We start from the raw sequence: 27,847 nt of genomic DNA on the forward strand, positions 1-27,847 counted from the left end.
GTAAAAGCATCATTTCTGTGGCCTGCTGCATGCACTGGAGTATTTCAGCACCTCAAGGAGTTACCCATAATACCAGAGTCCATGAAGGAAATGATATACTTTTCCCTTTTCTTGTTCACCCTGGGATGCAAAAACCTTACAATGTATTTATTTTTTATCTGGCGAAAAACAATAATGAAAAGAAATGACACTGAACTGATAATGAGGAAAAGCAAGACGACATTCCTAAAGGTTAAATTGACAAGGGAAAGAAAATGGTAGGCCAGGAAACAATGGCAAGATAATTCCAAACTTTACAGGGTGTGAACCTGAAAACTGATTTGAATAAACTCAGAAGTAATTTGTCTTGGATCCCAGGCATATTGACATTGGAATGACCAAAGGAAAGTTTGTGTTTAATAGTTTTTCATGAAATGGCCATTCCACCCCTAAACGGATGGATAATTTACAACTTCTCTCTGCTTAACATTCATTGGCTGCATCAGAACACACCAGAGTCATTGCCTCAAGGGCCATCTCTTGGGCCTCAGAATAGGAGCTGGGGGCTTCTTACTGTGATCCCAGGAGGGCTGGACAGACCACTCGAAGTTGCCATTGCCCTTTGTGGGTGGAGTTTGTTTTTACAATGTAATATTCATGTCATTCAAACTAGGCTAAAAAGGCTGATAGAATAGTGACATAGGAGTTTATATACCTTCTACTTCAATTTCCCCTTAATTACACTGTGGAATGGTGATTCTAATAGAGCATCTTCATATTTACAAATAATTTTATTGGTTAGTTCAACTTTTAAGAAGTGGAGGCAGTTTTGTGTAGTATAAAGTAAGTAGTCTTTGGAGCCAGAGTACCTGAAGTTCACATTCTCTTTTTGCTGTCTTTTACCATCTGCATGTCTCAGGCATGCTGTAAATCCTCCCAGAGCCTTGGTGTCCTTGGCTGATGTATTAGTCCGTTTTCATACTGCTATAAAGATACTACCTGAGACTGGATAATTTATAAAGGAAAGAGGTTTAATTGACTCACAGTTCTAAATGGCTGGGGAGACCTCAGGAAACTTACAATCATGGCAGAAGGGGAAGCAGGCACATCTTACATGGTGGCAGGCAAGAGAGAGAGAGACAGCGAGAGCGAGAAGGAGAGCAAGTGTGCAGGAAAAACTACCATTTATAAAACCATCAGATCTCGTGAGAATTTACTCACTATCATGAGAACAGCATGGGGGAAACTGCCCCCATAATCCAATCACTTTTCACCAGATCCCTCCCTGGACATGTAGGTATCATGGGGATTATAATTTAGGATGAGATTTGGGTGGGGATACAGCCAAACCATATCAGCTGAGAAGTGGGTATTTATAAGCTCAATGTATCTCAAGGGTTTGTTGTGAAATTATATATACATAAAAGTGGCTGATACACAGAAGACATCTGGGAAACCATCCACTAGTCACTTCTTCCTGTTTTCCCCACCTTGCCCCCTTTTGAGGGTGCATTAAGTTTAGAGAGTTCTATATAATTGCTGTGGGCTTCAGGTCAAAAGGAGGAAAGGAATTCCTTACAGTTTTTTTTTTAGCTATAAAACCTTTTGCCTCAAGATTTTATCAGCTACAGTGAGATGTTCTCCTTTTTACAGCTACATCTATATCTCCCAAGTAGAGAAATAGTATAATCAATTCCATCACATCTTTCCCAAAAGACTTCTGCTTAAACTACCCTGATAATGGAGGTGAAGATGCCTTTTATGCTTAAATCACTCACCTTTCTTAAATCACTCATATGTTACTTATGCTCATAATATCGGTTTAGTCATTATGGTAATTTTAATAGTTCTTCTAACCAGGGTTTCCTGGCTTTTCCAAAAATCACATCTGAAATTTTGTATTACATTTAAAGTATAATTCTGTAGTCAAAATAGATCTATTGGTTAGTACAGCCCAATCTGTAAAGAGAAATTTGCAATGATTGGCATATTTTTCCAAATTTCCTATGCAAATTAAGAAATCTGATTTATCTCCTGAGTCAGTGAGAGTGGGTGGGAACTCAGTAGGAAGTGGAGAAGCACAAGGAACTCTCATTGGTAGAGTTTGCCAAGTTGGGATGTAGAAGAGGTAGGAAATTACCCCACTTCTAGAATATTCCAGAAGCAAGATGGAGGAGGTGGAGGAATGCAGACTGATGAACAGGGGAGTTCACATGTGAGGGGCTTTTTGTCACCATCCTGAGCACCAACCGCCCACTCTCTTCTGTCTCTCGTGACTGCTTCCTGAGAGCGCCTGCTGTGGCATGAGGGGCCAGGGGCCTTCCCTCAGCATCAGAGCCCTGCAGGCATGCGGGCGAGTGGGCTGAGGTGGTGGGAGGGAGGTGAGAGAGAGCTTGGTGGTGCTGAGGAGTCTGGGAACGTGGAGTGGGGTGTTTGCTCCTAATGGGGCAGGCATTTGTATCGCCCTTTCCTGGGCCCAAAGGAGAGAAAGTCTTGGTTCCATTTCAGTGGTTTGATGATTTTCCTCCTGAAAAAATTGTGGAGACTCTGGCCTTGGGGACTTGTTTTCATGACCCGCTTGAGGTGAATGAATTGTCACGCTCTGGGGCCTGCTTCTGAGAGAACCCTGGAGAAGGAGCGCTGGATGACCGGTCCTTTTCTCTGTCCTCACTAGATGAGTTCTCAGGCTTGGAGACCGACACTGCAGTACCTACGGAAGAGGCCTACGTTATATATGATGAAGGTACAAACTGGCTTTTGAAAAAATATTTGCACACTTTCTTTCCTAATCAAAGGGTCTGATTGTAACTATTGAGTGGATGATCTTGATGGAAGTTTCCTTTAGAGCTTTGGGCCGGTGGCAATGCCGAGGGCTGGCTTAGGGAAGGGTGGTTGTACCCCACGCTTCCTTGTCACTCCAAATGCATATTTGATCTAAGAAAAACAGTGTGCTTAACACGTAGATGCAGCTTCCCATCTGGTCCCTGTGCTCCCCGTTCCCTCCCTCCCCACCCTCCTTGGACCCAAGGAATTCTGGAGTTATCCATCTGGGCTCCCCTTCAACCTTTATTTATAAAACTTACTTGTTTAACCAAGCCCAACTTCCTTACTTGGCTCTTCTCTTTCTTATTCCTTTCTTTTCTCTCCTTTTCTAATTACATAAAATATGTGATGCTTAGATCTGTTGATTTCTTATCATAGAATCTTTTCAAGGGTAGGTTTGTAAGACTAGGATCAGAGGCCGGCCGCAGTGGCTCAAGCCTGTGATCCTAACACTTTGAGAGGTCAAGGAGGGAGGATAACTTGAGCCCAGGAGTTCAAAAGCAGCCTGGACAACATAACAAGACCCTATCTCTACAAAAAATTAAAAAATTAGCCAGGTATGGGAGCACACACCTGTAGTTCCAGCTACTTGAGAGGCTGAGACAGGTGGATTGTTTTGAGCCCAGGAGTTCGAGCTATGATGGCACCACTGCACTCCAGCCTGGGTGAGAGAGCAACACCCCATTTCAAACAAAAAAACACTTTTTTTTAAGGTTAAGAATACAAAGTGCCTTGGACAGCATCTGGGAGAGTCATTCAATAAGTGGTAACTAATGGTATTATTACACTTAGGACCTTGTGATTGTTTTGTATGATTTGGAAGTTGCCTCTGCAGTTGAAGAAGTTCTTAAAGGAATCTTGCCCACACCCAGTGCCGGCCTTTGACACCAGGGCTCAGGATTCTCACTTTTGAGGTCCACCTTTTCTGCAATTATTCATAGCTCTAATTGTCTTAAATCACAACTGTGCAAACAATGTCACCTTTGATGTGTTATTTATTCATAATACAGCTCGATGTAGTGGTTTAATCCCAAGGTTTTCAAATAAAAACTGACTTAAAAGAAAAACAGCAGATGTTAGAAAGCAAATGAAGATTTTTTTAGCACCTTTGAAAATACTAAGCATCTTTCTTATCTTTGAACAGTTTGAAAAAGGGGCAGTTTTATTTTCTTTTTCAAATGTTAAAGGATTAGTTGTCTTGGCAGGATTAATCCCACCCCCCATGCCCAGAAAAAGTTCATACATGGGAGAAAAAAGAATTTTTTTTTTTTTTGAGATGGAGTCTCTCTCTGTCGCCAGGCTGGAGTGCGGTGGCGTGATCTTGGCTCACGGCAACCTCTGCCTCCTGGGTTCAAGTGATTCTTTTGCCTCAGCCTCCTGAGTAGCTGGGACTACAGGTGTGCGCCACCATGCCCAGCTAATTTTTGTATTTTTAGTGGAGACGGGCTTTCACCATGTTGGCCAGGATGGTCTTGATCTCCTGAACTTGTGATCCACCTGCCTCGGCCTCCCAAAGTGCTGGGATTACAGGCGTGAGCCACCACACCTGGCCAAAAAAAAATTTTTAAGAAAAAATTTCAAGTTTATTTTTTGATGTTACCTTTTATTCTCTAAAAGGGAACATTATGCAGGTAGAGCATGGCTTTGGGCCAGTGCCATGAGCTACAATGCTACAGTGGATGGATTCTAAGGTTCTCTCCAGCTCTGAGTCTAAAACCCCATTTTTCTGGTCATATGTGTTTCTTTTTGCCCTTTCTCTCTTCTGTCTGCAGCTTCTTTTCTGCAGGGACAGAAATGGGAAGAAATAGTATTTTAGTAGAAACAAATTACGTTTGGGCATAGCATTTATTTTGGGGTGTGTGTGTGTGTGTGTGTCTGTCTGTCTGTCTGAGTTTCAGCCTACAGTTGAATGTAAGAAGGTATCATTTGACTATAGACAGTGCTCCTTTTCTGGCAGTGCCCAATTACAGAGCCTTCATATCATTTCAGATTATGAATTTGAGACGTCAAGGCCACCAACCACCACTGAGCCTTCGACCACTGCTACCACACCGAGGGTGATCCCAGAAGAAGGCGCCATCAGTTCCTTTCCTGAAGAAGAATTTGATCTGGCTGGAAGGAAACGATTTGTTGGTAAATATAATGTCCTTAATCAGAGAAACATGGGTTTTTAACTTTTGTCTTTGAAGAAGAGCATTACTAATCTTTTGGCCTCGCCAAGGCAGTGCATTTTGAGAAGTTTTCCCAGAATGAAGTTTCCACTGGGGATAATTGAGTGAGTCAGTCTTATGTAGATATGTATTATTTTGCTTTCTGCCAAAATCAGAAGAGGGGAGGATTTGGTGTCCAACAGAGAGAGCTGAGAGAGACTGCCTTGCATAGACTAAGAGTAAGAAACACTTAAAAACCATCTGGACCAGGGAACATGAGTGTTTTTATTGTAGCCAGTTTTTCTACGACAAGACTTACCACTGGGCCTTGTGTGTGTACTGTCTGTTAAATTCTTCCTAAAAGGTTAGCCGCTTACTGAATTGAGCCACTAGTGCCTATAATGTCATGGAGGGGAAGCTTTTTTCTTTCATTATTTCCTATCACTTTCATTAGCTTCAAGGATTTGGGATCTAGAAATTCATTTTACTCTTCTTTCTCAGTAATTAAAACAGTTTCAATAGGAAATTCTGTGAAACCAAACTGCATTAAGTCTTGCAAGTCTTCTTTTCCCATGCCCTTAATGAACCTCATTAATGAGACAGCTGGATTAATATATTACTAAGTGGAGACAAGCAACAGCTTAAACTAATATCACACTTTTCTGTTTCCAAAACAACTGTTCTGCCATGATCAGAGAACAGCTCTTGCTAGCCAAGATGTAGTGACTGAGTGTCTAAACCACACATACTTGAAGAACAAGAATATTAATTTGAGGTGGCATTCCTGAGGCAGACACTAACACGGGTCTCTGGCATGCAGCTGCCAGGCTGCGTTTACCACATGCGCTGACTTCTCTCCCGGCAGTTCCATGACGGGAATTGAAATGCTTTCTGTGCTATTATTAGCTGTTCCACAGAACTCCTCTAAACGCTAAAGGCTTACTATTGTCTGGCTCTTTTCATAAGTCTACAACTCTCTAAAGCATAGGAGCCCACTCCCCAAACTTCCTGATAAGACCCATGGTCAAGTTCTGAAGGCCTAGCTTCAGACTAATTTTTGGAAAACACTGCCTTAGCTGTGTCCCAGGGACTCTGTATCTTTGTTCTCATTAGTTACAAAGAACTTCTTGACTTCTGCCTTAGTTTCATTATTTGCCCAAAAGTCAAATAGAGAAGCTAAAAACTGCATTCAGTCCAAATAGCCACCAAGAATGACAACCTAGCACCAAAAGACACAGTGGAATCTTCAGAAATTGCCAGACATTGTTACTGGACATCACTTGAGAGTTTTGCATATATAAAGCCCCAATCCCAAGTCCTTGGCATTTCTAATTTAGTGGGATATAATAGAAAGAGTTAAGGGCTGGGGGTGACAGCCTGCTGTCTGATCCTTGCATAGTGGGCACTCTCAGCGTTGGCAGGCGAGATGGTAACATGAGGCCATCGGTTCATATCCTGCCTTACTCCCAGGACTGTGTATCCCCTGAAATAATGTATGTAGAAAAATCTTCAGCCATCTGTAAATATGAGTAGCTATTGTTATACTGAGTAGTAATGTTGTAGACAGTAGTTTAGGCCGGGCCTTATACACAGATGCTCCAGATTGTTGTGGGGGTTTATGAAGCTCTAGGGAAGGCCACCCGGGGTTGAAGCTAAAGTCTGCATATCTTGATCAGTATAGATTTTTTCCTGGTCCCAAGATAGTCAAGGAAATGAACTGTGTTGAGAGAATGCTAGTAAAGTGTTGGGTGGGCCTGACTCACCCTTTTCCAAATGTGGGGCACAGGAATGGCAGCAAGCTGCAGGCTTATATTACATTGAATTATAGTTTCATGATCTCCCAAAACCACTTTGAGGGCATAGTCATTGATGTCCATGGGGCAATAGGATCTTTTGGAATTACCAGATTGAAAGACACAAACACATGGATCCATTAAGGAGAGCTGGGGGTGTGTTTCTGAGCTTGGCATCAAGGCTGATGGAGCCTCCATCCAGCAGGAAGAGACCGAATGGTGGGTCTGACTCTGTGGAACAGATGCTATGTTTCTGCCTCCAGAAAAAGCCTCCAGCAATCCAATTGGTTATCTCTGTTCTTTTCCAGCTCCTTACGTGACGTACCTAAATAAAGACCCATCAGCCCCGTGCTCTCTGACTGATGCACTGGATCACTTCCAAGTGGACAGCCTGGATGAAATCATCCCCAATGACCTGAAGAAGAGTGACCTGCCTCCCCAGCATGCTCCCCGCAACATCACCGTGGTGGCCGTGGAAGGTTGCCACTCATTTGTCATTGTGGACTGGGACAAAGCCACCCCAGGAGATGTGGTCACAGGTGTGTCCTAAGCAGATATCAGAGTTCCCATGATCTGTAGGTGGGAAATGTGGACAATAAAGAATGGTGGATGAGTGGATGGGTGCATGCATGGATGAGTGGGTTGGATGGGTTGCATGGATGAATGGGATGATGGATAGATGTCTTCCTTCAACTGGATGAAATATAGGCAACAATGGAAGCCTCATGGGGTAGGGTAAGGACTACTGGATGGAAGTCAGAAGCCCTAAATCCTCGTCCCAGATTGATTCGCATGATCTTGAGCTCAGTACTTCATCTTTCTGGGCCTTGATTTCCCCATATGCAAAAACATCACTACATCTCTAACATCCTGTAATCTTGCAAATGGCCAGGGGGTCCAGTTAGCCCCTTGCAGGATCAGATCCTGCAGTGAGCGTGACCATAAGCTCCTGCTGGGCCACACAGCTGTCCCTTTTTGGAGTCAGCCCTGGGCTTGTGCCTCTGCCTCTTTCTCTCCTTTCACGTCTGTTGGGTGCTTCCAGACAAATCTTGGTGCTTCTCAGTTCCTTATGTGGGAATAAGAGGTGATGAAAAAATGCCCAAGGATCTTGAGCCTCCTTGGCCTCTGAGATGTTTAAGTTCACTCTGCCAAGGACGTATTTGAAGATACATCTTGAAATTTAAGTTCTTATGGAAAGAGAATTGATATTTTCTGTGAATAGTTGCAAATTTTTTTTCTGGGCCTCTGAGCTGTGTAAGAGGAAGAAGTATGGCTGTGGCTGTGTGTGTCTCTGGGAGGTAGCAGTTGCATTAGAGGTCAGAGTTTGACATTCTCTGCCATTATTGTGCTAGTGCAGTTCGCACAATTCAAAATTTCTAGTGCTTGTCTTGGTATTCCCACTATTATATCTTACAATGAAAAAATGTGTCCAAGAATATCCAAAGAGCATCTTCTCTTGTGGAATTTGTACAGCAGCGCAAAAGCTAGAATAAGGGACACAGAAAAGAAGGCTTCTGGGTGTTCTGCCAGGTGAGACTGAAGGGCGTGGGTTGCAGGGAGGGTTTGGGATTAAGGGGTTCGAGTCTTTAGCGGAACTAAAAGTGCAGTCGTGGGTAGGTGCTACACGGACCGCCGTGAAGTCTGTGGTGTTCCAAATAGAATGCAAATCAATCAATGGAAGGAGGCAAGCTTGTAATCAAACATCCAGAAAATCTTTTTATTAATTGAACACACTTCTGTGAATGGTAATTTTTAAAAGCAAGCAAGAAAGCATACAGAAAAATAATTTAAAACCTTACTTTAAGCTGTTTAGCTTTTGACCTCATAACAGATATTACTTAACATAAATATATCACTGCCCTGATTCAAGGGGCTTCTAAGAAACATTGGCTGCGGAATGAGAGTGTATTGGTCCCACTAAACATGCCTCAAGGGTTCTTGCAGTGAAGAAGGAGCTTTCAGAGAACTCCCAACAAATGTCTCTGAGACTTAATTTAGATGTGATTTCTGTATTGTCCTGTAGAGGTCGGGCTTCTGAAACACCCATGCCTAGGCATTCCAAGCCATTCAAAGCTCCCTAGAGCCTTAGTGTCCTCACGTGCCCCACCCTGCACCTCATCCGAAACGAAACCTCAGAGCCCTAATCATGAGTACTCACGACACTAGCATAAATAATATGGATGAGGTGTTTATAAGGCACTCCCAATACAGAGCCGTGCCAACTCCTGTCAAGCTGATTACTGTGGAACACTGCAGCACATGACACCCTGTGGTGTGGGGGAAAACACCAGACTCCACAAGGCTCAGAGAGAGAATTGTGGCAGCTCGTCATCCATTAGTGAACCAAACACCGGCTCTTTCATCTGCAGAACAACGAAGCCAAGTGAATACATCCTAAACTTAAATGGAGCATCACATTATCGGGCCCCCTGCAGGGCATTTGAATCCTGCTGGCTACATGGATGTTGTGTGCTCTGCTCATTTTCACCTGCCATTCTTTCTTTCACAAGCAGTCAAGTCAATGTGTAATGAGGTGGTGCCCGAACAGTGTGAAACTCCTAGAATTCCTGCCTGCAAACTGTTGCTTTCCCAAATCACTCCTAATGAATGAAGTTATTACTTTATTAGGAGTGATTCTTTAGGAAATCACCAACGTGATGACCTCTTAGTTTTTCAGGACCAGCTCATCAGTCACTTTCAGGACTGGTTTTGATGAGAACAACAGAGAGATCAGGAATTATGATGTGCTCAGCAAGCACCTTATCAAAACCCCAAAGCCCTCAAAACCCAGACACAGGATAAGCCGAGAAACCAGTGCCTTACATGGGAAACGCAGGGTTCTGATGGAAGCCAGAGGTCCAAGAGTCTAAGCTTTGCCAACTCCATCGGAAGCTGGGTTTCCGTGGCACACGTGTGACCTCCGTCCCCTCTGGGGTGGGCCATTGTGTGCAGCACCAGTGGAAGCATGCAGGGCTTGACTGCACTGTGCCAGACGGGAAATGCCGTGAGGAGGGCAGCAACTCTTCCCAAGTTCAACGACTCTCCTCTAGGGAACAGTGTGGGGAGGGCTCCAAGGTCCAGTTCACCTGGCTTCCAGGCCCAGCTTGCCCATTTGTTAGTTGTGTGACACTAATCAGTGATCATAGGGTGCTAAATAAAATCATGTGCACCTCTTAGGTGCATTCAGTGTTATTGATCTTTTCCTTCTTCTTAACTTGTGTGATCTCTCTCAACCTCTTCATCTCCTTGCAGGCTTGTACAACATTCAGTGGTAGAATTTCTCAAGGCTTGGTCCTGGGGCCTCTTTTCCTCTTGCTCTGTCTTCTCTTCCCTCAGAGTCTCGACCATGCACATGGTTTTAATTCATCTCAGAAATGAGTCATTGATTTATATCTCAAGGCCAGGCCATCCTCTCCTCTGAGCCCCAAATAGTAAAATCAGATGCAAATCATAAAATCACTTGATGTCATCACTGGGATGTCTCCAGAGCATCTCAGACTTGGTGTATAAAAAATCAGACTCATCCTGGCTAACATGGTGAAACCCTGTCTGTACTAAACATACAAAAAAATTAGCTGGGCGTGGTGGTGGGTGCCTGTAGTCCCAGCTACTCGGGAGGCTGAGGCAGGAGAATGGTGTGAACCCAGGAGGTGGAGCTTGCAATGAGCCGAGATAGTGCCACTGCACTCCAGCCTGGGCAACAGAGCAAGACTTCGTCTCAAAAAAAAAAAAAAAAATCAGACTCACGATCCTTCCCATCCTTCCCATTCCCAAATCTGGCTCTTATCTGTGTTTCCCATTTCAGAGAACTGTCCCACTTTCCACACATTTGCTCAAGCCTGAAGCCTTAGAAGCATCTTCAAGTCTCCTTCTATCTCACTTCTATATTCAACTCATCATTAAATCTGGTCAATGTTGCTGTCTGGATTCCTCTTGAACCCATCTATTTCTCTCCATTAGATGCCGTGCTCATCTAAGCTATTGCCATCTCTCACCTGGTTACTGTACGAGCTGTCTAACTAGACTGTCCCATCCACATCTGCACTCCCACACCCAATCCATTCGGCATTCTGCACAGGAGAGATGTGTTGAATATGCAGACCTAATTGTATAGGTTTAATGTCTTAACTGTCTTTCCCTTTCTTTTAGAATGAAAAGCAAAAGCCTAGCTTGGCCCAAGGGTGCTGCCTAGTTTTCCCATCTGTGCTGCTTCAGCTTCAGCTCATGCCACCCATTCCTGCCACTTATGGTTTCCAGCCACACTGCCTTCTCCTGGGTCCTCCCTCTTCAGTGTCTTGCCCAGGATTCCCACTACCTGGAATCCATCCCACCTCCTACCACACAGCTTATCTGCTTCTTATCCTTCAGATGTCAACTCCTTTTCTGTGACCCCAGGGAAGCTCTTTGTGTCCTCCATGGTGGGCCAGCTCCCGCTACACACCCTCTCACAGCATCATGGACTGGTCATGCAGAGCACTCAACTCAGCTGTGTCATTCTGTTTCCCAGTGCACCCTGCTGCTTCATGAGCTTCTGGTCACTACTTTATCTCTAGCACTTAGTATAATGTCTGGCAAATAGTAGTTGCACAACAAATATTTGTTGAATGAATCAATACTTGTGAACTTAGACAAGATATTTAACCTATTGCTAATACTCAGTTTCCTCATGTGTCAAAATGAGGAAGGCAATACCTACATACTAGGATCATGAGGATTAATCAAAGTCAAATTCAATGGAGAGTACCTAGTTGGCATAATGTTTGGCTCAAAGGAAGTGCTTGACAAATGTTTTCTCCTTCTGTGTACACATAAAAGATCTAGGATATGGGATGTGCTGAGCTGTGGGATGAACTTTACTTTGCCTCCTGGGACAGTTGTAAAGGCTGGGCAGGTGTCAGGGCCAAGGGTGCACCCGCTGAGGTCTGTTATTAGCAAATAAGAGAGAGCAGGTTGGACAATAGAAAGAAGAGCTGCCTCACTGCTGTGATTAGACAGTGAGGGCAAGGGCAGCACAGATACTCAGCAATGAGAAATCACAGGACAGCCTTCACCAAGTGGGCATGGGACCCCTGGGCGTGTGGGGTCTCTCAGTCCCGCACACATGCACAGCATCCACCAGCAATATTCTTCGTTTCCTGTGCAGGGCAATGGTGTACTATCTTACCCGGAAGTTCTTAAATACATGTGTGGAGGGCACTGCTTTTTTCTTCTACTTTCGTTTTTCTCTGTGTGATCAAGATGAGACGTGATTAGTTCTGAGGCGATGGGGAAGGCTGGGGAATGAGCAAGAGAAGTAGGGGGCCAGCAGGTCATCAGGAAGTGTCTCAGTTTTGTCATCCCCATCTGGATTCAGCAGAAGGTACCAGCGTTACATCCCATCCTGTCCCACAGTGCCACGTGCCCTCCTTCCTGTAGTTCCCACATGGAGCTGCATCTGCAGCTTTGCCTTACACCTGTCCTCAGTGGGTTACATCTTGTGTGTGACTTGGTTCCTTGGTGTCCATTGGGTTTTTCCTGTTTCCATTTTCAGGTTACTTGGTTTACAGTGCATCCTATGAAGACTTCATCAGGAACAAGTGGTCCACTCAAGCTTCATCAGTAACTCACTTGCCCATTGAGAACCTAAAGCCCAACACGAGGTATGATGTGTCAGTCATTTAGAAAAGATGAGACCCATGTGCATGGTTGCTGATTTGCTTTGGTTGGAAATGAAGGGAGGAATCAAAATGTTTTTGTGATTTCTTTGAATACCCTGTTTGGTTCTAATAGAATGTCAGTGCATGCTTACCATATGTCATGTAAGTTTCTTAGAAGAAATGACTGTATGTATTGTCATTGTTAGGCTATTGTGCTTATATTTTCCTCCCTGTTTACCTAAACACTACCTGCCATTAGGGAAAGAAAAGTTGTTATCTGTGTTGAAAGAATCGGTCCATTTTTAGTCCCAATATTGTGGCACTAGGCATTGTAACCTTCATATGTGAAAATGGAGCTGCAATCACTAAACACTTTAATGAACTGGTTCCCAAACTCTGTGACATAGAAGTTCACATCATTCAAGAAAGATGCATTTTACACATTTATAGAGGTTATAAGCATGTCTTCATAAACTAGGCGTGGCTGGCCAGAGAATCATTTTGGAAGCCAGAGTTTATTGCCCTTGGCATGAAATAGGCAAAACTGGTTCCCAGGAGCACAAAGAGAGTGACTGTTCATTCCCCTTTTATGCCATCTGGTTTTGGTGGTAATGACCCTCGGAAAGCTCCTGGGTGGGTGAGCATGGGAAAGCACCAAGCACTTGATGGTCAAGAGTGGTGTGCTGGTAAACTGGCTTCTGGGAAAAAAATTCCTTGGTTGATAGCATTTGCCAATTTCTATGGTGTAAATACTACCATTTTGGCCAATTTTAAGCCACCATGGGCTTGCAGACTTCCTGAATACTTAATGACTGGCTCTCACAAGCTGGTACAAATGGGTCCAGCAGACTGCCGTTGTGGGGAGCCACCATATTTGCCTAGCAAAGAGCTCGAAGTGAGGTGAGGATGCACCCAAGGCCTCTCATTTTCTACACAGGCCGAGGAACATGGAGGAGGTTGGAACAAAATGGCCCTCATTAGACAGGCATGTGGTAAAGGGTGTAGAATCTGAACACTAGCTGTGGGCACCGAAAGGCTACTGAATGAGCTGTGAATTTTCCTCAAGACATTTTAATGTGCCATTTGGGCCTGCTTGAGCTGAGCTTTCATAAATTGTTATGAATTTTGGGATTTGGCAAATTAAAAGCAAATAGTAAACCAGGAAACTGAGCACTTTTTTTAAACTTTTTCCCTAATAGTAGTGGCAAGTTAATTTTTTAATCAATTAGAGAAAACAAAACCAACAAAATTAGAGAAAATGGAGTCAATGTCTTTTTTTTTTTTTTTTTTTTTTTTTTTTTTTTTTTTGGCGTGTGCAGAGTGACAATGCTTTTGCAGCACAGCCCTAGTATCAAAAAGCCAAGAGGCCTTCCGGAGGCCTTGCCACAGAGCTACTTACAATAGAATCTGAATCACAGCCTCCTGACTTGCTGAGTCCAGCGTTCTTTCCACAACTTCTGCTGCCAGACTGATGTTGAGTTTTGAGTCATGTCAGGAGGGTTATGTAGGGCGATGGTTTACTCGTTCTTTCTACAGGTATTAGAGAATGTGCATGGCTCATTCAGTCAGTCCTTACTACACACTTCCTGAGCGCAAGGTGGAACATCTGGGCTGGGCTGGGGAAAATACACATGGCCCTGCCCTCAAGGAGCTTACAGTCTGGTAGAAGAGGCAGATTTTTTAAAAAAACAACATAAATATAAACCTCCCCTGGTGGGTGTACATCTCCAAGTACATCATGCTTTGAGAGTATATAATGGGGGATTTTTTTTTCTTTGTGAGCTTGGGGATAGAGAGGGGAGTCATATGAGGTTCTCTGGGAAAGTAAAATCTGAACCATAAGAATCAGTCATCCTGCAGAGAAGGCTGTGCTCCCAGCAGAGAGGATGTCTCAAAGAAGTGTGTGTCCTAGGAAATAAAGGAGGCCAATTGGGAGGAAGGGTGAGGAGAGGTGGGACAGACAGTGCCAGGGGCTCTTGGGTTGGCCCCACACACGCTCAGTGCCTTGAGGCAGAGGAGGAGAAGCAGCTGCTAATCTTCCTCTCCTGAGGTGCCCACCTGCTTATGTGCTCTTCTGGTAGAGACGCTGGCAGCTCCTCCTGCATTTCCTCAAAACCCTTCTGAGCGGCTGCTAAATTTTAGAGCTAAGAAAGTACAAGTGTGATGTAAGGACACTCATTTTCCCCTATGTCACTAGAATGCAGATCATATCTGGGGAATTCACTTTCGTCATCTCAGTCTTCATGGGGGCTCTCTTGAGAAGCCAGCTTCTGAGTCAATACAGGGGAGACCAGAGGTCAGTCTACCCAAAAGAGGGGCCAGGGCATAAAAGTGAGCTTTGGTTATTTACAATTGGATCTTGCTTTTGACTTTAAGTGAGCATTGTCTACCTTAGTCACCAGACAGAGTCCCAAAGAACTCTTCGGAGTCTGCATATTTTAAATCCATACTTAAAACACACAGACTTGTCATGATTGAGGCTGTTCAAAAGAAGGTGCCAGAAACTTATATAAGAAAGCGAGGCATGGATTGCTTTTGTTACTTGGCTGAGGCAGAGACTATTCAGAGTATGAAATGTACACTTTAGCCCATCAAAAAAGTTTCATGTGGGTTTTAAAAATGGAATTTTACTTTTTGCTTAATTTCATATTGTTTTTCAGCTCAGCATATTTAAATTTACTTTGATAGCTTAGGTGAGGTTTTAATGGGAATATGTCTTTGGAATGGTCACATGTGAGTTTCTGGAGGCCTAGAATCATTGTGTCAACAGGGAAGGTGGATTTGGAGAATATTTAGGCTTCAGTGTCGAAACAAAATCGATACAAACAGATCCATCTGAATAGTGGTTCTCAGCCCATCAGTCACCCTTCTGCCACCTCCTTGATGGCACAGAGGCACTTCCCTCCGTGGGGTTGACTACTCAGCAGAAGTGTCCCATGGAGCCCCTGAGTATGCATCCTTCCTTATGTTTTAATTTCCTTTTCAAAAAAAGTATCTGTAAAGTTTGCCCAGGACTGCAAATGTATGCCAAACCCACTGCTCAAACTGCCTGCAGAGTTTTGCCTTAAATAACTCCACAACCACTGCATAAAAGTACGCGTAACTGGGAAAACATGAGCTGCTGAGTGAATTGAGATTTGGAAACTCATATGTTCTTCATTGTGCATATCTTTTTATTTAAATTGCAATAAAAAGAATACTCCTAAATAAGATGCAAATGGCTTAGGAAGACTAATTTTACCCAATGGCTTTTCTTTGCTTTCTGTTTAATCAAACTCAAAGTAAAGTATCTCTGTTCTGAGGCCAGAGACTGCCTTGGTGATCCAGCAGCTCAGAAGGCTTGAGGCCAAGGCTGTTGGTGCAATAGGCCTAATAACCCTTTGCTCTCTGAATAGGAATAATTCGCTTTTTAAAAATATAGTGCATTTTAATTAGTACATGGAATCTGTGTGCCTGACTTAATCAAATAAAGAATTTTATAACATTTAAGTGTGACATTCTTACTGGCCAAAAGCCAGAGAAGAGGTCCCTTATGAGCTCTCTAAAATGACAGAGCCACCAAGGATTCTTTACCTCTCTCTTCATCTGTAAGTAGCTAAGCACTAAAAAAGCACATAAAATATCTAGAATCAAGAGGTGAGGAAAGCACAAAGATTAAGATATAGTGGAACACAAATGTGGTGTTGGTCTTGATTACTTCTCTAACCACCATTCTTTTTCTTTTGCTTCTAAGAATGCAAATAAGATGCTTCGAGACTCAGTCTCTCTCCAGATGAGCTAGTTGACTCAGGCAGCATGCTTTCCAGCACATTCTCTGTTCCAAGACAAAGTTTAGCCCTACAGAAAAGCCTCTCTCTCCGGATCTTTCCGCCTTCCCCTTCTTGGACTTGTTTCTCTTTCCTTGAGGCGCAGAAGCTCATAACTCAGTGACTTTTAAGGTGGTCCCTTCCCAGCTCCAGAGCCAACCACAGTGTTTCTCAATGCACCCAATACCCCGTTGTCATGTTAGCTTCACCGAAGAGGCAGCCTCCAGCCAGGTTCATCCTCTCCCTGTCAACCATAAGTTGCGTGGTTGCTGGAGCAAACGTCCTGCTCTTTTGCATGGACTCCAGGGATATAATTAGGTTATAATTTGAATTCTGCTTTGTAGTGTTTTGCTCCACCACCCTCTCTCTCGGGCTGTGGGACTGAAGCGGAGTCCAGAGTCTTAAACCTGAGCGAGAGCAGGGCTAGAGGAGCGTCTCACCAGGGATGAGCTCAGGCGAGTCTGCGTAGAGCAGGGACACTCCTGATGCAAAGGAACGCGTGCTCAGCAAGCAATCTGTGTTCTAATATGTCCCTTCTATTGCCATTAGCCATGTGTCTCTGCTATGTTAATTGTATTATTTAGATAATTTATTCAAAAGTGAGAAAGTTCAGAAAAAGACATGAAGAATCACTAGTGCTGTGTGCATTTGTAAAAAGTAGAACTCAAAGCCTGTCATGGTTCAGGTGTTCAGTAGTTTGGGAGTCTGTTTTGTTACACAGAAATCAAATACATGTCTCTTTCAAAATATATTTTCTTCCAACTTCAGGTATTATTTTAAAGTGCAAGCACAAAATCCTCATGGCTACGGACCTATCAGCCCTTCGGTCTCATTTGTCACTGAATCAGGTATGAATGACTTCACATTCTGATTTGTTTTACTTTTCTAGAAAATGAAATAAATAATCTAGCATGATGGCTGCAATAGAATAAATCCTTACTTTTCTATTTAATGAGCTCATGTTGGATATCAGTTTCTAAAGTAAACATTATTTGCTTTGGGCTAGGTTAAAACTTGGATAATAAAATTAAAAGTAGTTTTCACGGGCTCTCTGAAGAACAGAAAGGTCAAATTCCAATGAAAGGAAAAAAATCTAGATTTCAACAACATGGGAAAGATAAAGTTGACTCTATCTGTACAAAATTTAGTTGCAGAGTTTTTAAAAAATTATTGCAAGCACCTGAAGAACACACATGTCATGTGGCTGACAGGAAGTTGCCTTTCCAATGAGCCAAGACATTGGATGCCCCCTTTAGTAGAAGGGAGAGATATCTTTAATTAATATTGAGAGGTTAATTACAATATCATTCAGTCTTACAAGCAGTATCATTCAGAGCATGCCCTTGCATTTTGGGGTGCTGGTGGGCAGAGCTCTCAGTCCCTTCAAGAAAATGTTCCTGGTCAGGGGTGGTGGCTCATGCCTGTAATCCCAACACTTTGGGAAGCCAAGGTGGGATGATCTCTTGAGATCAGGAGTTCAAGACCAGCTTGAGCAACACAGGGAGGTCCTGTTTCTACAAAAAAAAATTTTTTTTTAAATTAGCTAGGCCTGGTGGTGCATGTCTGTAGTCCCAGCTACTCAGGAGGCTGAAAAGGGAGGATGGTTTGAGCCCAGAAGGTTGAGCCGTAGTGAGCTGTGATCATGCCACTGCCCTCCAGCTTGGGTAACAGAGTGAGACCTTGTCTCTGAAAACATAGTTCCTATGACCTATGGTCTAATGTAGCACATGCAGAGCCAGCTACTGTGACAGTTCTTGGCCTAGAGACTTTTCCATGTAGGAAGCCAGGCTGAGTTCAGAGCAACCCAGCTGAGCCAGCCCTGCACCCAGCTTCCATTTGGCTAGGTTACCTTCTACATGCAGCCTCAGCCCAGAAAATGGGTCATTGGAAGATATTTTTAAGTGTAATGATTTAAAAATCTACTGAGTCAAAATAAATGAAAACATAAAATCTTTTGTAAGAATACGCTTTATACCAGAAATGTAGGCAAAGGACCTCAAACATGTTTTCATCTATTTATTTAAGAAATATGTTTCTGTTAGTAATTAGGAAACAGCAAGATAAAACTATTATCTGTGGTTAATTTGCTAAAGCAAGGGATGTGTCTGTGATTATGACCGCATTTCCTAAAAACAAGGTGGACCTTGGCAACTATCAGAATCAACGTGAAAAAAATATTTAAAAAATTCAAATCCAAAAAGCTATCAAGAAACTCCGATCTGAAATCTTTCTGAGAGTAAAAGTGATATACACGTAACTTCTGGAGCTGCAATCTAAAGTTTTGATAAAACAGCTGTCTTCTACCTTCTCCTCCAAGAAAAACTCCTAACTCATTCTTTATGGCCTCCAAGGGTTGGGTGAGGAAAATTCAAGGCCCTACCCTACCCTCTGAATAAGAATCTCTCTAGGAAACACTTTCAATGAGCTCCCAGAGGACCCTCACACACATGAAAATTGGACAATTAACTTGCTCTGGTCATCTTCCTTTATCCCATCAGTTTATTCAAGTTTCTCCTTCATTTTGTGATAACCTGCTGAAAATGGCTAGGCGAGCAACAGGCAAATGATAAAGTCAGTGAATTATGGCATTTGCCAAACATAACAATTGGAAAATTAATATAGAAAGTCAACGTAGTGTGTGACACAGGCTGTGCCATGAGTTCAGGGTTTTGTCGTCTGTGCTGGTGTCATTTTGTTTGTTTCACTCCACCTGCCCTGGGGTATTTGGGACTTTTTTGGCAGACTGCTGAACTTCAGTTCAGAGCAGGGGAGCAAAGCAAGCATTTGACACTTATGGCCATGGTGTGTCCCTCTATTTTGTGGATAGCAGAGGACATCAGAACAAATGGTCTGCACAAAGCACAGCCTAGGGAGATTTGGGGGTGATGGAAACATTTTGCAGGTTGATTTTGGCAGGATTCCATGAACCGATGCAGGCGTGAACATTCATAGGACACATATCCTAAAACAGCAATTTACTGTATGATTTTTTTTCAAAAATAAAAGAAGAATGGTCCAGATTTACCTAGTTCGTGGCATTTTATAAAAATGAACTTTTTTGGCTGGCCACGGTGGCTCACTCCTGTAATCCCAGCACTTTGGGAGACCGAGTCAGGCGGATCACGAGGTCACGAGATCGAGACCATCCTGGCTAACACAGTGAAACCCTGTCTGTACTAAATATACAAAAAATTAGCCAGGTGTGGTGGCGGGCACCTGTAGTCCCAGCTACTCGGGAGACTGAGGCAGGAGAATGGCGTGAAGCCAGGAGACAGAGCTTGCAGTGAGCCAAGATTGCGCCACTGCACTCCAGCCTGGGTGACAGAGCGAGACTCCATCTAAAAATAAAATAAGATAAAATAAAAATAAAATAAAAAATAAAAAATTAGCCAGGCATGATGGCGCATGCCTGTAATCTCAGCTACTCAGGAGGCTGAGGCAGGAGAATTACTTGAACCCAGGAGGTGGAGGTTGCAGTGAGCCGAGATCGTGCCATTGCACTCCAGCCTGGGCAACAAGAGCAAAACTCCGTCTCAAACAAAAGAAACAAACAAAAAAAAAGAACTTTTTGTAAAGCAGAATTCCTTAAAAAGCTAGTGTCATATTCTCTTAAGTGGTGTTACTTGGGCTAAGGTAGAGACAGGTTTTACATTTGTTGAGGTATAAATGGCATACAGTAACCTGCACCTACTTGAAGTGTACATCTTAATATATTTTGAGTTGTGCTTATACCCATGAAGCCATTGTCACTGTCAAGATAGTGAGCATATCCATCTGCTGGACAGTTTCCTCCTGCTACTGTGCAATGCAGCTTTCCCAGGCCCCTTGTCTCTCTAGTTTATAGGCAAACATTCATCTGCTTCCTGTCACTATAGATTAGTTTGCACTTTCTAGATTTGGGTATCAGTAGACTCATACAGTATGAACTCCTTTGACTGGCTTCTCTCACCTAGCATAATCATTTTGAGATTCATCCAAACCATTGTGTGTATCAGTAGTTCACTCTCTTTTACTAGTGAGCAGTATTTCCTTGTATGGCTGTGCTACAGTTTGTTTACCTAGTCAGATCACCTGTTGATAAACACTTGTGTTGTTTCTACTTTTTGACTATTACAAACAAAGATGCTATAAACATTTATGTGGAAGTGTTTGGATGGACATATGTTTCCATTTCTCTTGGATAAATGACTGAGTGGAATGGATGGATTGTGTAGTAGGTGTACGCTCACCTTTTTAAGAAACCACCACACTATTTTCTAAAGGTAGACAATTTTTTTAAATGAGTACTGAATTATTTTGTAATACATAATATCAAAACCTTACTATTTTCAGGGATCCACAGCTTCTAGGTAAATAGCAACACACTCTAACTAGAAAACAGTATTTCTCAAAAGGAAATGTTTAGAAAATAAAACCAAGGAAAACGTTGGCATCTATCAAACCTTATCTTTTTCTTTATTCTAATTTGGTTAGCTATTTCAGTTACACTAACCATTTAAAGAATTGCATGATTGTGAAATATGGCACAGAGTCCATTATTTCTTTTTCATTCTACAGATAATCCTCTGCTTGTTGTGAGGCCCCCAGGTAAGTTTATCTTCTTGATAATCTGGACATTCTGGTAATCAAGTTGAATATTGAATATGAGATTGCTGTGATTACTCACAATTAGGAAGTCTGGACCATTTTCACAATTTTCTGTCAACTTCTATGCTTTCCTTGCACTCTTCATCCTGATCTTCTTTACTCTGTGGGAAAGAATGACCTGGGAATTTTAAAATAGAGCCATAGCAATCAACATCTATGAAAAAACACTATGGAGTAGCCAGTCCTATGAAACAGATACTTTATTTTCATGACCATTTGAATATTTTAAATCACTGAAAAGGTAGCAAAGTGCAACAAATAAAACAGCAAGTTTTATGTTGTTTTTCAAGGAAATTGAGAAAGCCTTGTTGCTTAACTGCAAATCAGGTCTTCTGAGTGGCAAGAAGTGGAGTCTATGCAGAGGGACCTGGGGAGAGGATGGCATGCCCCAAAAGACAAAATCTGCCATTACAGCTTATTTTCCTTGCTGTTTAAAGACTTCTTAACTCTGAGAATCCCTTATTGAAATGTGAATACTTTAAATACGTTCAGGTAAATGGAACGCCCCAAATGTACTTTAGTACTAAAAAAGACAGAGAAAGAGAAGGAGGGTGGGAAAATTTTTCTCAAAAAAGCCCTGCAAGGCCGGGCGCGGTGGCTCATTCCTGTAATCCTAGCACTTTGGGAGGCCAAGGCGGGCGGATTGCGAGGTCAGGAATTTGAGACCAGCCTGACCAATATGGTGAAACCCTGTCTCTACTAAAAATACAAAAATTAGCCGGGTGTGGTGGCGTGCACCTGTAATCCCAGCTATTCAGGAGGCTGAGGCAGGATAATCCCTTGAACCCGGGAGGTGGAGGTTGCAGTGAGCCGAGATCGTGCCACTGCACTCCAGCCTGGGTGACAGATCGAGACTCCATCAAAAACAGACAAACAACAACAACAACAACACAAACAAACAAAAAAACAAAAAGCCCTGTAAGGAAAGGAAGGCCCAGGAAGTCAGTCCAATTTCCTGGCACTTTATGTGAGAAGACACACTGTGGAGTGCTTACCCTTAGCAGGTGTGTTTTGTGTTGTCAAGGCGGTGAGCCTATCTGGATCCCATTCACTTTCAAACATGATCCCAGCTACACGGACTGCCATGGACGGCAATATGTGAAGCGCACGTGGTATCGAAAGTTCGTGGGAGTTGTTCTTTGTAATTCACTGAGGTATAAAATCTACCTCAGTGACAACCTGAAAGGTAAGTCTTTGTGCATGGTTGGCTATGGAAGGTATGGAACGTTTTGATTGATCAAGTACAAACTTGGCACCACAGGTGCATCGGAATGTTTATGAGGGCTGGAACTATGACTATGGCTCACTCTGCCTCTAATACAAACCAATTTTACAGATTCTACTTTGAGGATACTAGTTTTTACACTGGCTACCCAAAAATATTTTAAAAGATTTACTATGTTGGCCGGGCACAGTGGCTCACACCTGTAATCGCAGCACTTTGGGAGGCCGAGGTGGGTGGATTACTTGAGATCAGGAATTCAAGACCAGCCTGGCCAACATGGTGAAACCCATCTCTACTAAAAAGAAATAAAAAATGAACAAATGAAAAATTCACTATGTCTTAGGAATGACATAGTGACTGGCTATGTCATTCCAAAATTCTATTAGAAATCTAGGGTTTTTTTTTTTTTGCCACTAATACAATAATAATGAGTACGAGCGTGAGCTGGAGTAATTGAGGAAAAGTTTCCTCTCCAGCCCCTGACACAGGCACAACTTTACAGAGAAAAAATGTAAATGGTGGAACATATATCAGCAGTAATATTTGTTCTGTGTCCGAATAAAAATCACATTGTTTTTATCATGGTGGGAGATTAAAACAAAGAATAACTCGAGTGCTTTGAGCTGCTAACACTTCCTAATGCGATTTCTATTCAGCTGGCTTTTCACTGACCCACCGACACAGCAAATTTGTTTTTTATTTTTAAACTTGCACAACTTTAAATTTTTCAGTGTATACATTGTTAAAACTTTACCTCAGCTGGTCTACATTTTGTTGTTGGTCAAAAATATATTTTGGGCATTTTTTGTTGTTTTTCTTTTTCTTGTTAGTAGTGGTCATTTAAAAACTATCAAAACAAAGTCCCTCCTTCGACCCCAACCCTAGCAATTTCTGTGTATATGCTTCTCCCAACAAGTACGGTCTGTCTCTCTCTCTCTCTCTCTGCTCTTTTCTTTCTCTTCCATCACTGTCCTTTTCCTCCCCTGCTTCAGAATTCCTAGGAGAGGCTGCATAACCATGTGTCATATCCCAGAATTGAGAGAAACAAGTTTGTCCTACTGTGCAGCCATGGCTCAGGACCATGGACAGCGTCTCATGCCACAGGCCTGCCCCCTCCTAGTTACACATGAAAATAGATTCTTCTATTTGTATAGACCTTCTTGCCTTTCATAATAACTTCATGATGTATTCTCCAACTATCATAGTTTTCATCATTCCTTTTTTTTTTTTAGAACTAAGGAATAGAAAAGTCTACTCGAAACTTCCTATAGTGTTAATGCTGTAGTTCCAACTTACTGGACATTCATTAAGTATTTAGCATACTTTGATCTTGCTGAATTCTTACAACCTTTATGAGACTGGTGCCATTATCACCATTTTCAGACATGAAAAGTACAGCACACACAGTTTAAGTAATATGCTGAATTCAAACAGTCTCCAAAGCTTGTGCAAAAAAACTCCTAAACCAGTTGTGACTTTCTGTACCTAGTCATGGACTCAATCAATTCCTTCATGCAGATACATTCTACAGCATTGGAGACAGCTGGGGAAGAGGTGAAGACCATTGCCAATTTGTGGATTCACACCTTGATGGAAGAACAGGGCCTCAGTCCTATGTAGAAGCCCTCCCTACTATTCAAGGTAATACAAACAAATGCCTGATATATTACCCTGGGAGGTGGGAGAGAAGGATTAATAGAGGGGGAAAATCCACAGTAGGTCTGCCTTTGCCTTGTCATTCGAAGATGGATGTTGGGAGCACTTAAGGTCATAAAAATAAAAAAAATAAAGAATCAACAAAATACTTCCATTATGTATGGGTGAGGGGGTGAGTCTCAAGGAGGTGGGGAATGGCATGAACAAAGGTACAGAGAAGGCAAAGATAAACACACATGCAGACCCACCGTGATATGTTTCAGGAGGTAACGTATAAGCTATTTGATTGTGGCATTATAAGGTGAAGACAAAATACACTAATCTCAAAGGTTAACAATTTAATGTTACTAACTCTCTCAGCCTCCAAATGAATAAACAGAACAACTGAGTACAGTCTAGCACCCTTTTGATTATGCACTCAGCTCTGAGTGATCAGGTATTTTCCAGACATGAGATGCTCTGATTTGCTAAATTTTTAGATTGGAAAAAATGCTGTAGGTAGCTACATGAATTACCCATTTTCAAAAAATAAAATACAGTAAAATACAGAAAAGAGTAAAATAAGCATATTAGTCAAGGTTCTGTCATCCAAAGAAACAATCAATAGGATCTCTCTCTCTATCTATCTATCCACCCATCCATCTATCCGTCTCTCTCTCTCTATCATCTATCTATATCTATCTACTCATCTACCTATCTATCCATCTGTGTATGTATGTATGTATCCATCCATCTCTCTATCCATCTATCTACCCATCTATCTATCCATCCATCCATCCATCCATGCATCCATCTATCTATTGTCTATCTATCTATCTATCTATCTATCTATCTATCTATCTATCATCTATCTATCATCCATCCATGTATCTATCTATTATTAATCTATCTACACATCTACTTATGTATGTGTGTATCTATCCATCCATCTATCTATTCATCTATCTATCTATCCATACTGTCTATGCTTATATTTATAACTACCTATCCATCCATCTGTTCATCTGTTTGTCTATCTCTCTATCCATCATCTATCTATCCATACTTCAATCTACCTATCCACCTATCCATGTATCTATTTATCCATCCATCCATCCATCCATCCATCCATCCATCCATCCATCCACCCACCTCTAGGTATCTATCTATCTATTGATCTATCTATCTATCTATCTATCTATCTATCTATCTATCTATCCATTTGTTTATCTAGGTATCCATCCATCTGTCCATCCATCTATCTATCCATCTGTCTATGTATGTATGTATCCATCCATTATCTACCTATTCACATCTATCTATCTATCTATCTATCTATCTATCTATCTATCTATCCATCCATCCATCCATCCATCCATCCATCATCCATCTATCCTATCTATCTATCTATCTATCTATCTATCTATCTATCTATCTATCTATCTATCTATCTTATTATTTTAAAGAACCATCTCACACAATTGTGGAAACTGGCAAGTCCAAAATCTGCAGGGTAGGTTGTCAGGTTGGAGATCCAGGGAAGAGCTGATGTTGCAGTTCAAATCCAAAGGCCACTTGCAGGCAGAGTTACCTCTGGTTAGGGGAACCTCAGTCTTTTTCTATTCAGGCCTTTGAATGATTGGACAAGGCCCACCCACATTATGGAGGGTCACCTGCTCTAGTCAGTCTGGTGATTTAAATGTTAATCTTGGCCAGGCACTGTGGCTCACACCTGTAATCCCAGCACCTTGGGAGGCTGATGTGGGAGGATTGCTTGAGCCCAGGAGTTTGAGACCAGCCTAGGCAACATAGTGAGACCCCATCTCTACAAAAAGTAAAAAAATTATCCAGGTGTGGTGGTGCATGCCTGTAGTCCCAGCTACCCAGGAGGCTGAGATGGGAGGACTGCTTGAGCTGGAGAGGTCTAGGCTGCAGTGACCTAGAGGTGACCTTGTGATCTAGAGGTCTAGGCTGCCTTTTGGTCAAAGAGCCATTTGGTCTGTCCTGCAAGTCTGTCTTGGTTTTCTGACCCCACTGCAAGAGGACAACAGACTGGGTAACAGAGCAAGATCTTATCTCCAAAATAAAGAAAAAGAAATAAAATAATAAATGGTAATCTCATCTAAAAAATAGTTTACAAAAACATTTAATGTTGGATCAGATATATAGCCTAGTCCAGTCGACACATAAAATTAACTATTACAACAAATCTACAAACTATATCACCTTTCTTCATTTTTTTCTGGGTCTTACAGTCCCTCAGGGTTACTAGTGCCTGCATTATCCATATTCCATGGTGTCCCTGTGACTGTGGTCATGGGACTGGCCCTGAACAGAGCTGCTGGGTATTCAGTACACTCACTGGTGGAAGGGCAGGCAGCTATTTATTTGGCAAAAGTAAACAGGGCCAAGAGTGTGAGAGCAGTTACTGAGTTTCCAGAAAAATTTTTAGAAGGTTGGAGCATCCCTCCTACTTCAAGGGAGAAATGGTCAGAAATGCTACAGGTTTTTTTTGAGAGATTTCCTTGAAAGGTCTAAAAATCTACCCCAGAGTCCAGGAATTAAGCCTTGGAAGATAGAGGTAAGTTGGGGGCCCTGAGCTCTGTAAGGATGGGGCAGGAATCTGGCTCAATGTCATCCATCCAGGTCAGGGCCTGCCCAGTAGTGAGTGCTGACTAGCAACTGGCTAAAATTATCTTCTTCCGTAGGGAGAGAGAGATCATGCCATCCTAGCTGTGTCACACATGTGTGGGGACTGGACGCTCTCTACAGATCTGTTTGGGATAAAGAAATACTTTACACTTAGTCACTGGGTTCCTATGGAGGAGGCCTGAGCTGGTCCCCAGCTCCAGCATGGCCCCTGAGTTACAGCTGGGCTTTCCCAAAAGGCATAAGAGACAGGTGGGGAAGACCCCACCGCAGGCTGGGGTTGGGGCTGGGCCCGAGGTCCTGGCCCTTCCCCAGGGCTATGGCAACTACACACAAAAATGGTTCAGTTTATTTGAAAGTAGCATTTTGTCACAAAAACAATTTACCAGAGGCCTTCTGTCTGAAGGAGGCTGTAAGGATGAGTTCTACCTGTTGGTTCAGGGGCCTCTGACGCTTTTCCCCTCTCCTGTTGCCCTTCCAGGCTACTATCGCCAGTATCGTCAGGAGCCTGTCAGGTTTGGGAACATCGGCTTCGGAACCCCCTACTACTATGTGGGCTGGTACGAGTGTGGGGTCTCCATTCCTGGAAAGTGGTAATCACAGGACCGTCATGCTACAAGCTTGCCCTGCCCAGCCCCACCAACTAAGTCACACTAGGGGCTGTGAGCAAAGACAGCCAGCGTGCTCAGCCCCACTGCCCTAGGTGCCAGGAAGGTCACAGATGGACACTGGCCATTCTGGTCATCTCAGTCTGGAACTCAGTCCCACTTCTTGGCCTGGACAATGAACAGGATTCAGTTTTGCTGTTAACTTTGCTTCTCTCCTTTTTTTTGTTTGTTTGTAATAGCACATCCCAGAGACATCAGAAACCAGCAACTGATTCAGTGTGATTTCCAGACTTTTTAGGCATGAAATTCGGACACTTCAGTATTTCCAGGAATAGCATATGCATGCTGTTCTAGCTTCATGGAATGCTACATGCTTTGTTTTTCTCATTTTGGATTTCTCCAAAACTAACTGAACTTAAGCTTCAGGTCCCTTTGTATGCAGTAGAACGGAATTATTAAAAACACCACCAAAGAAAATAAATATATCCTACTTGAGATTTACTCTATGGACTTACCCACTGCTAGAATAAATGTATCAAATCTTATTTGTAAATTCTCAATTTTGATATATATATGTATATATGCGTATACATATCCACACTTGTCTGCAAGAATATTGATTAAAATTGCTAAATTTGTACTTGTTCACCAGATAAATGTGTGTAGGACTTTTTGGGCAAAAGTGTTGTGTATTAACATCTTTTCGAAGCATCCAGGGATACATACTATGCCTACTCTAGCAACGGTGGGAGGTATGCATTCTTTTTGTGGGCGCTGCGGGGCTCTCAAATGATGAGGAGGATGAGATACCATCAGTATCAGTACTAGAACTGGCCACATCATTGACCACTGCACACCAAGTGCTTTCCACCTGAGGCGACGATCTTTCCACATCC

General features: G+C 42.6%; 1 protein-coding gene across 2 annotated transcripts in view; it reads left to right on the forward strand.

Annotated features, from left to right (window-relative positions):
* Positions 1-27,608, forward strand: part of FNDC1 (fibronectin type III domain containing 1) — a 101,817-nt gene extending 74,209 nt beyond the window's left edge. For both annotated transcript variants that reach the window (XM_063707987.1, XM_019028908.4), the window contains 9 exons: positions 2,654-2,722; positions 4,792-4,935; positions 7,054-7,284; positions 12,276-12,384; positions 16,956-17,035; positions 20,745-20,774; positions 21,859-22,020; positions 23,578-23,700; positions 26,825-27,608. In XM_063707987.1, coding sequence (XP_063564057.1) covers positions 2,654-2,722; positions 4,792-4,935; positions 7,054-7,284; positions 12,276-12,384; positions 16,956-17,035; positions 20,745-20,774; positions 21,859-22,020; positions 23,578-23,700; positions 26,825-26,940 — 1,064 coding nt within the window. In that variant the 3' untranslated portion in view covers positions 26,941-27,608. The remainder of the gene's footprint in view (positions 1-2,653; positions 2,723-4,791; positions 4,936-7,053; positions 7,285-12,275; positions 12,385-16,955; positions 17,036-20,744; positions 20,775-21,858; positions 22,021-23,577; positions 23,701-26,824) is intronic.
* Positions 27,609-27,847: the final 239 nt, after the last annotated feature.

The sequence above is a fragment of the Gorilla gorilla genome, chromosome 5, assembly GCF_029281585.2.
Source record: "Gorilla gorilla gorilla isolate KB3781 chromosome 5, NHGRI_mGorGor1-v2.1_pri, whole genome shotgun sequence".
NCBI lineage: Eukaryota > Metazoa > Chordata > Mammalia > Primates > Hominidae > Gorilla > Gorilla gorilla.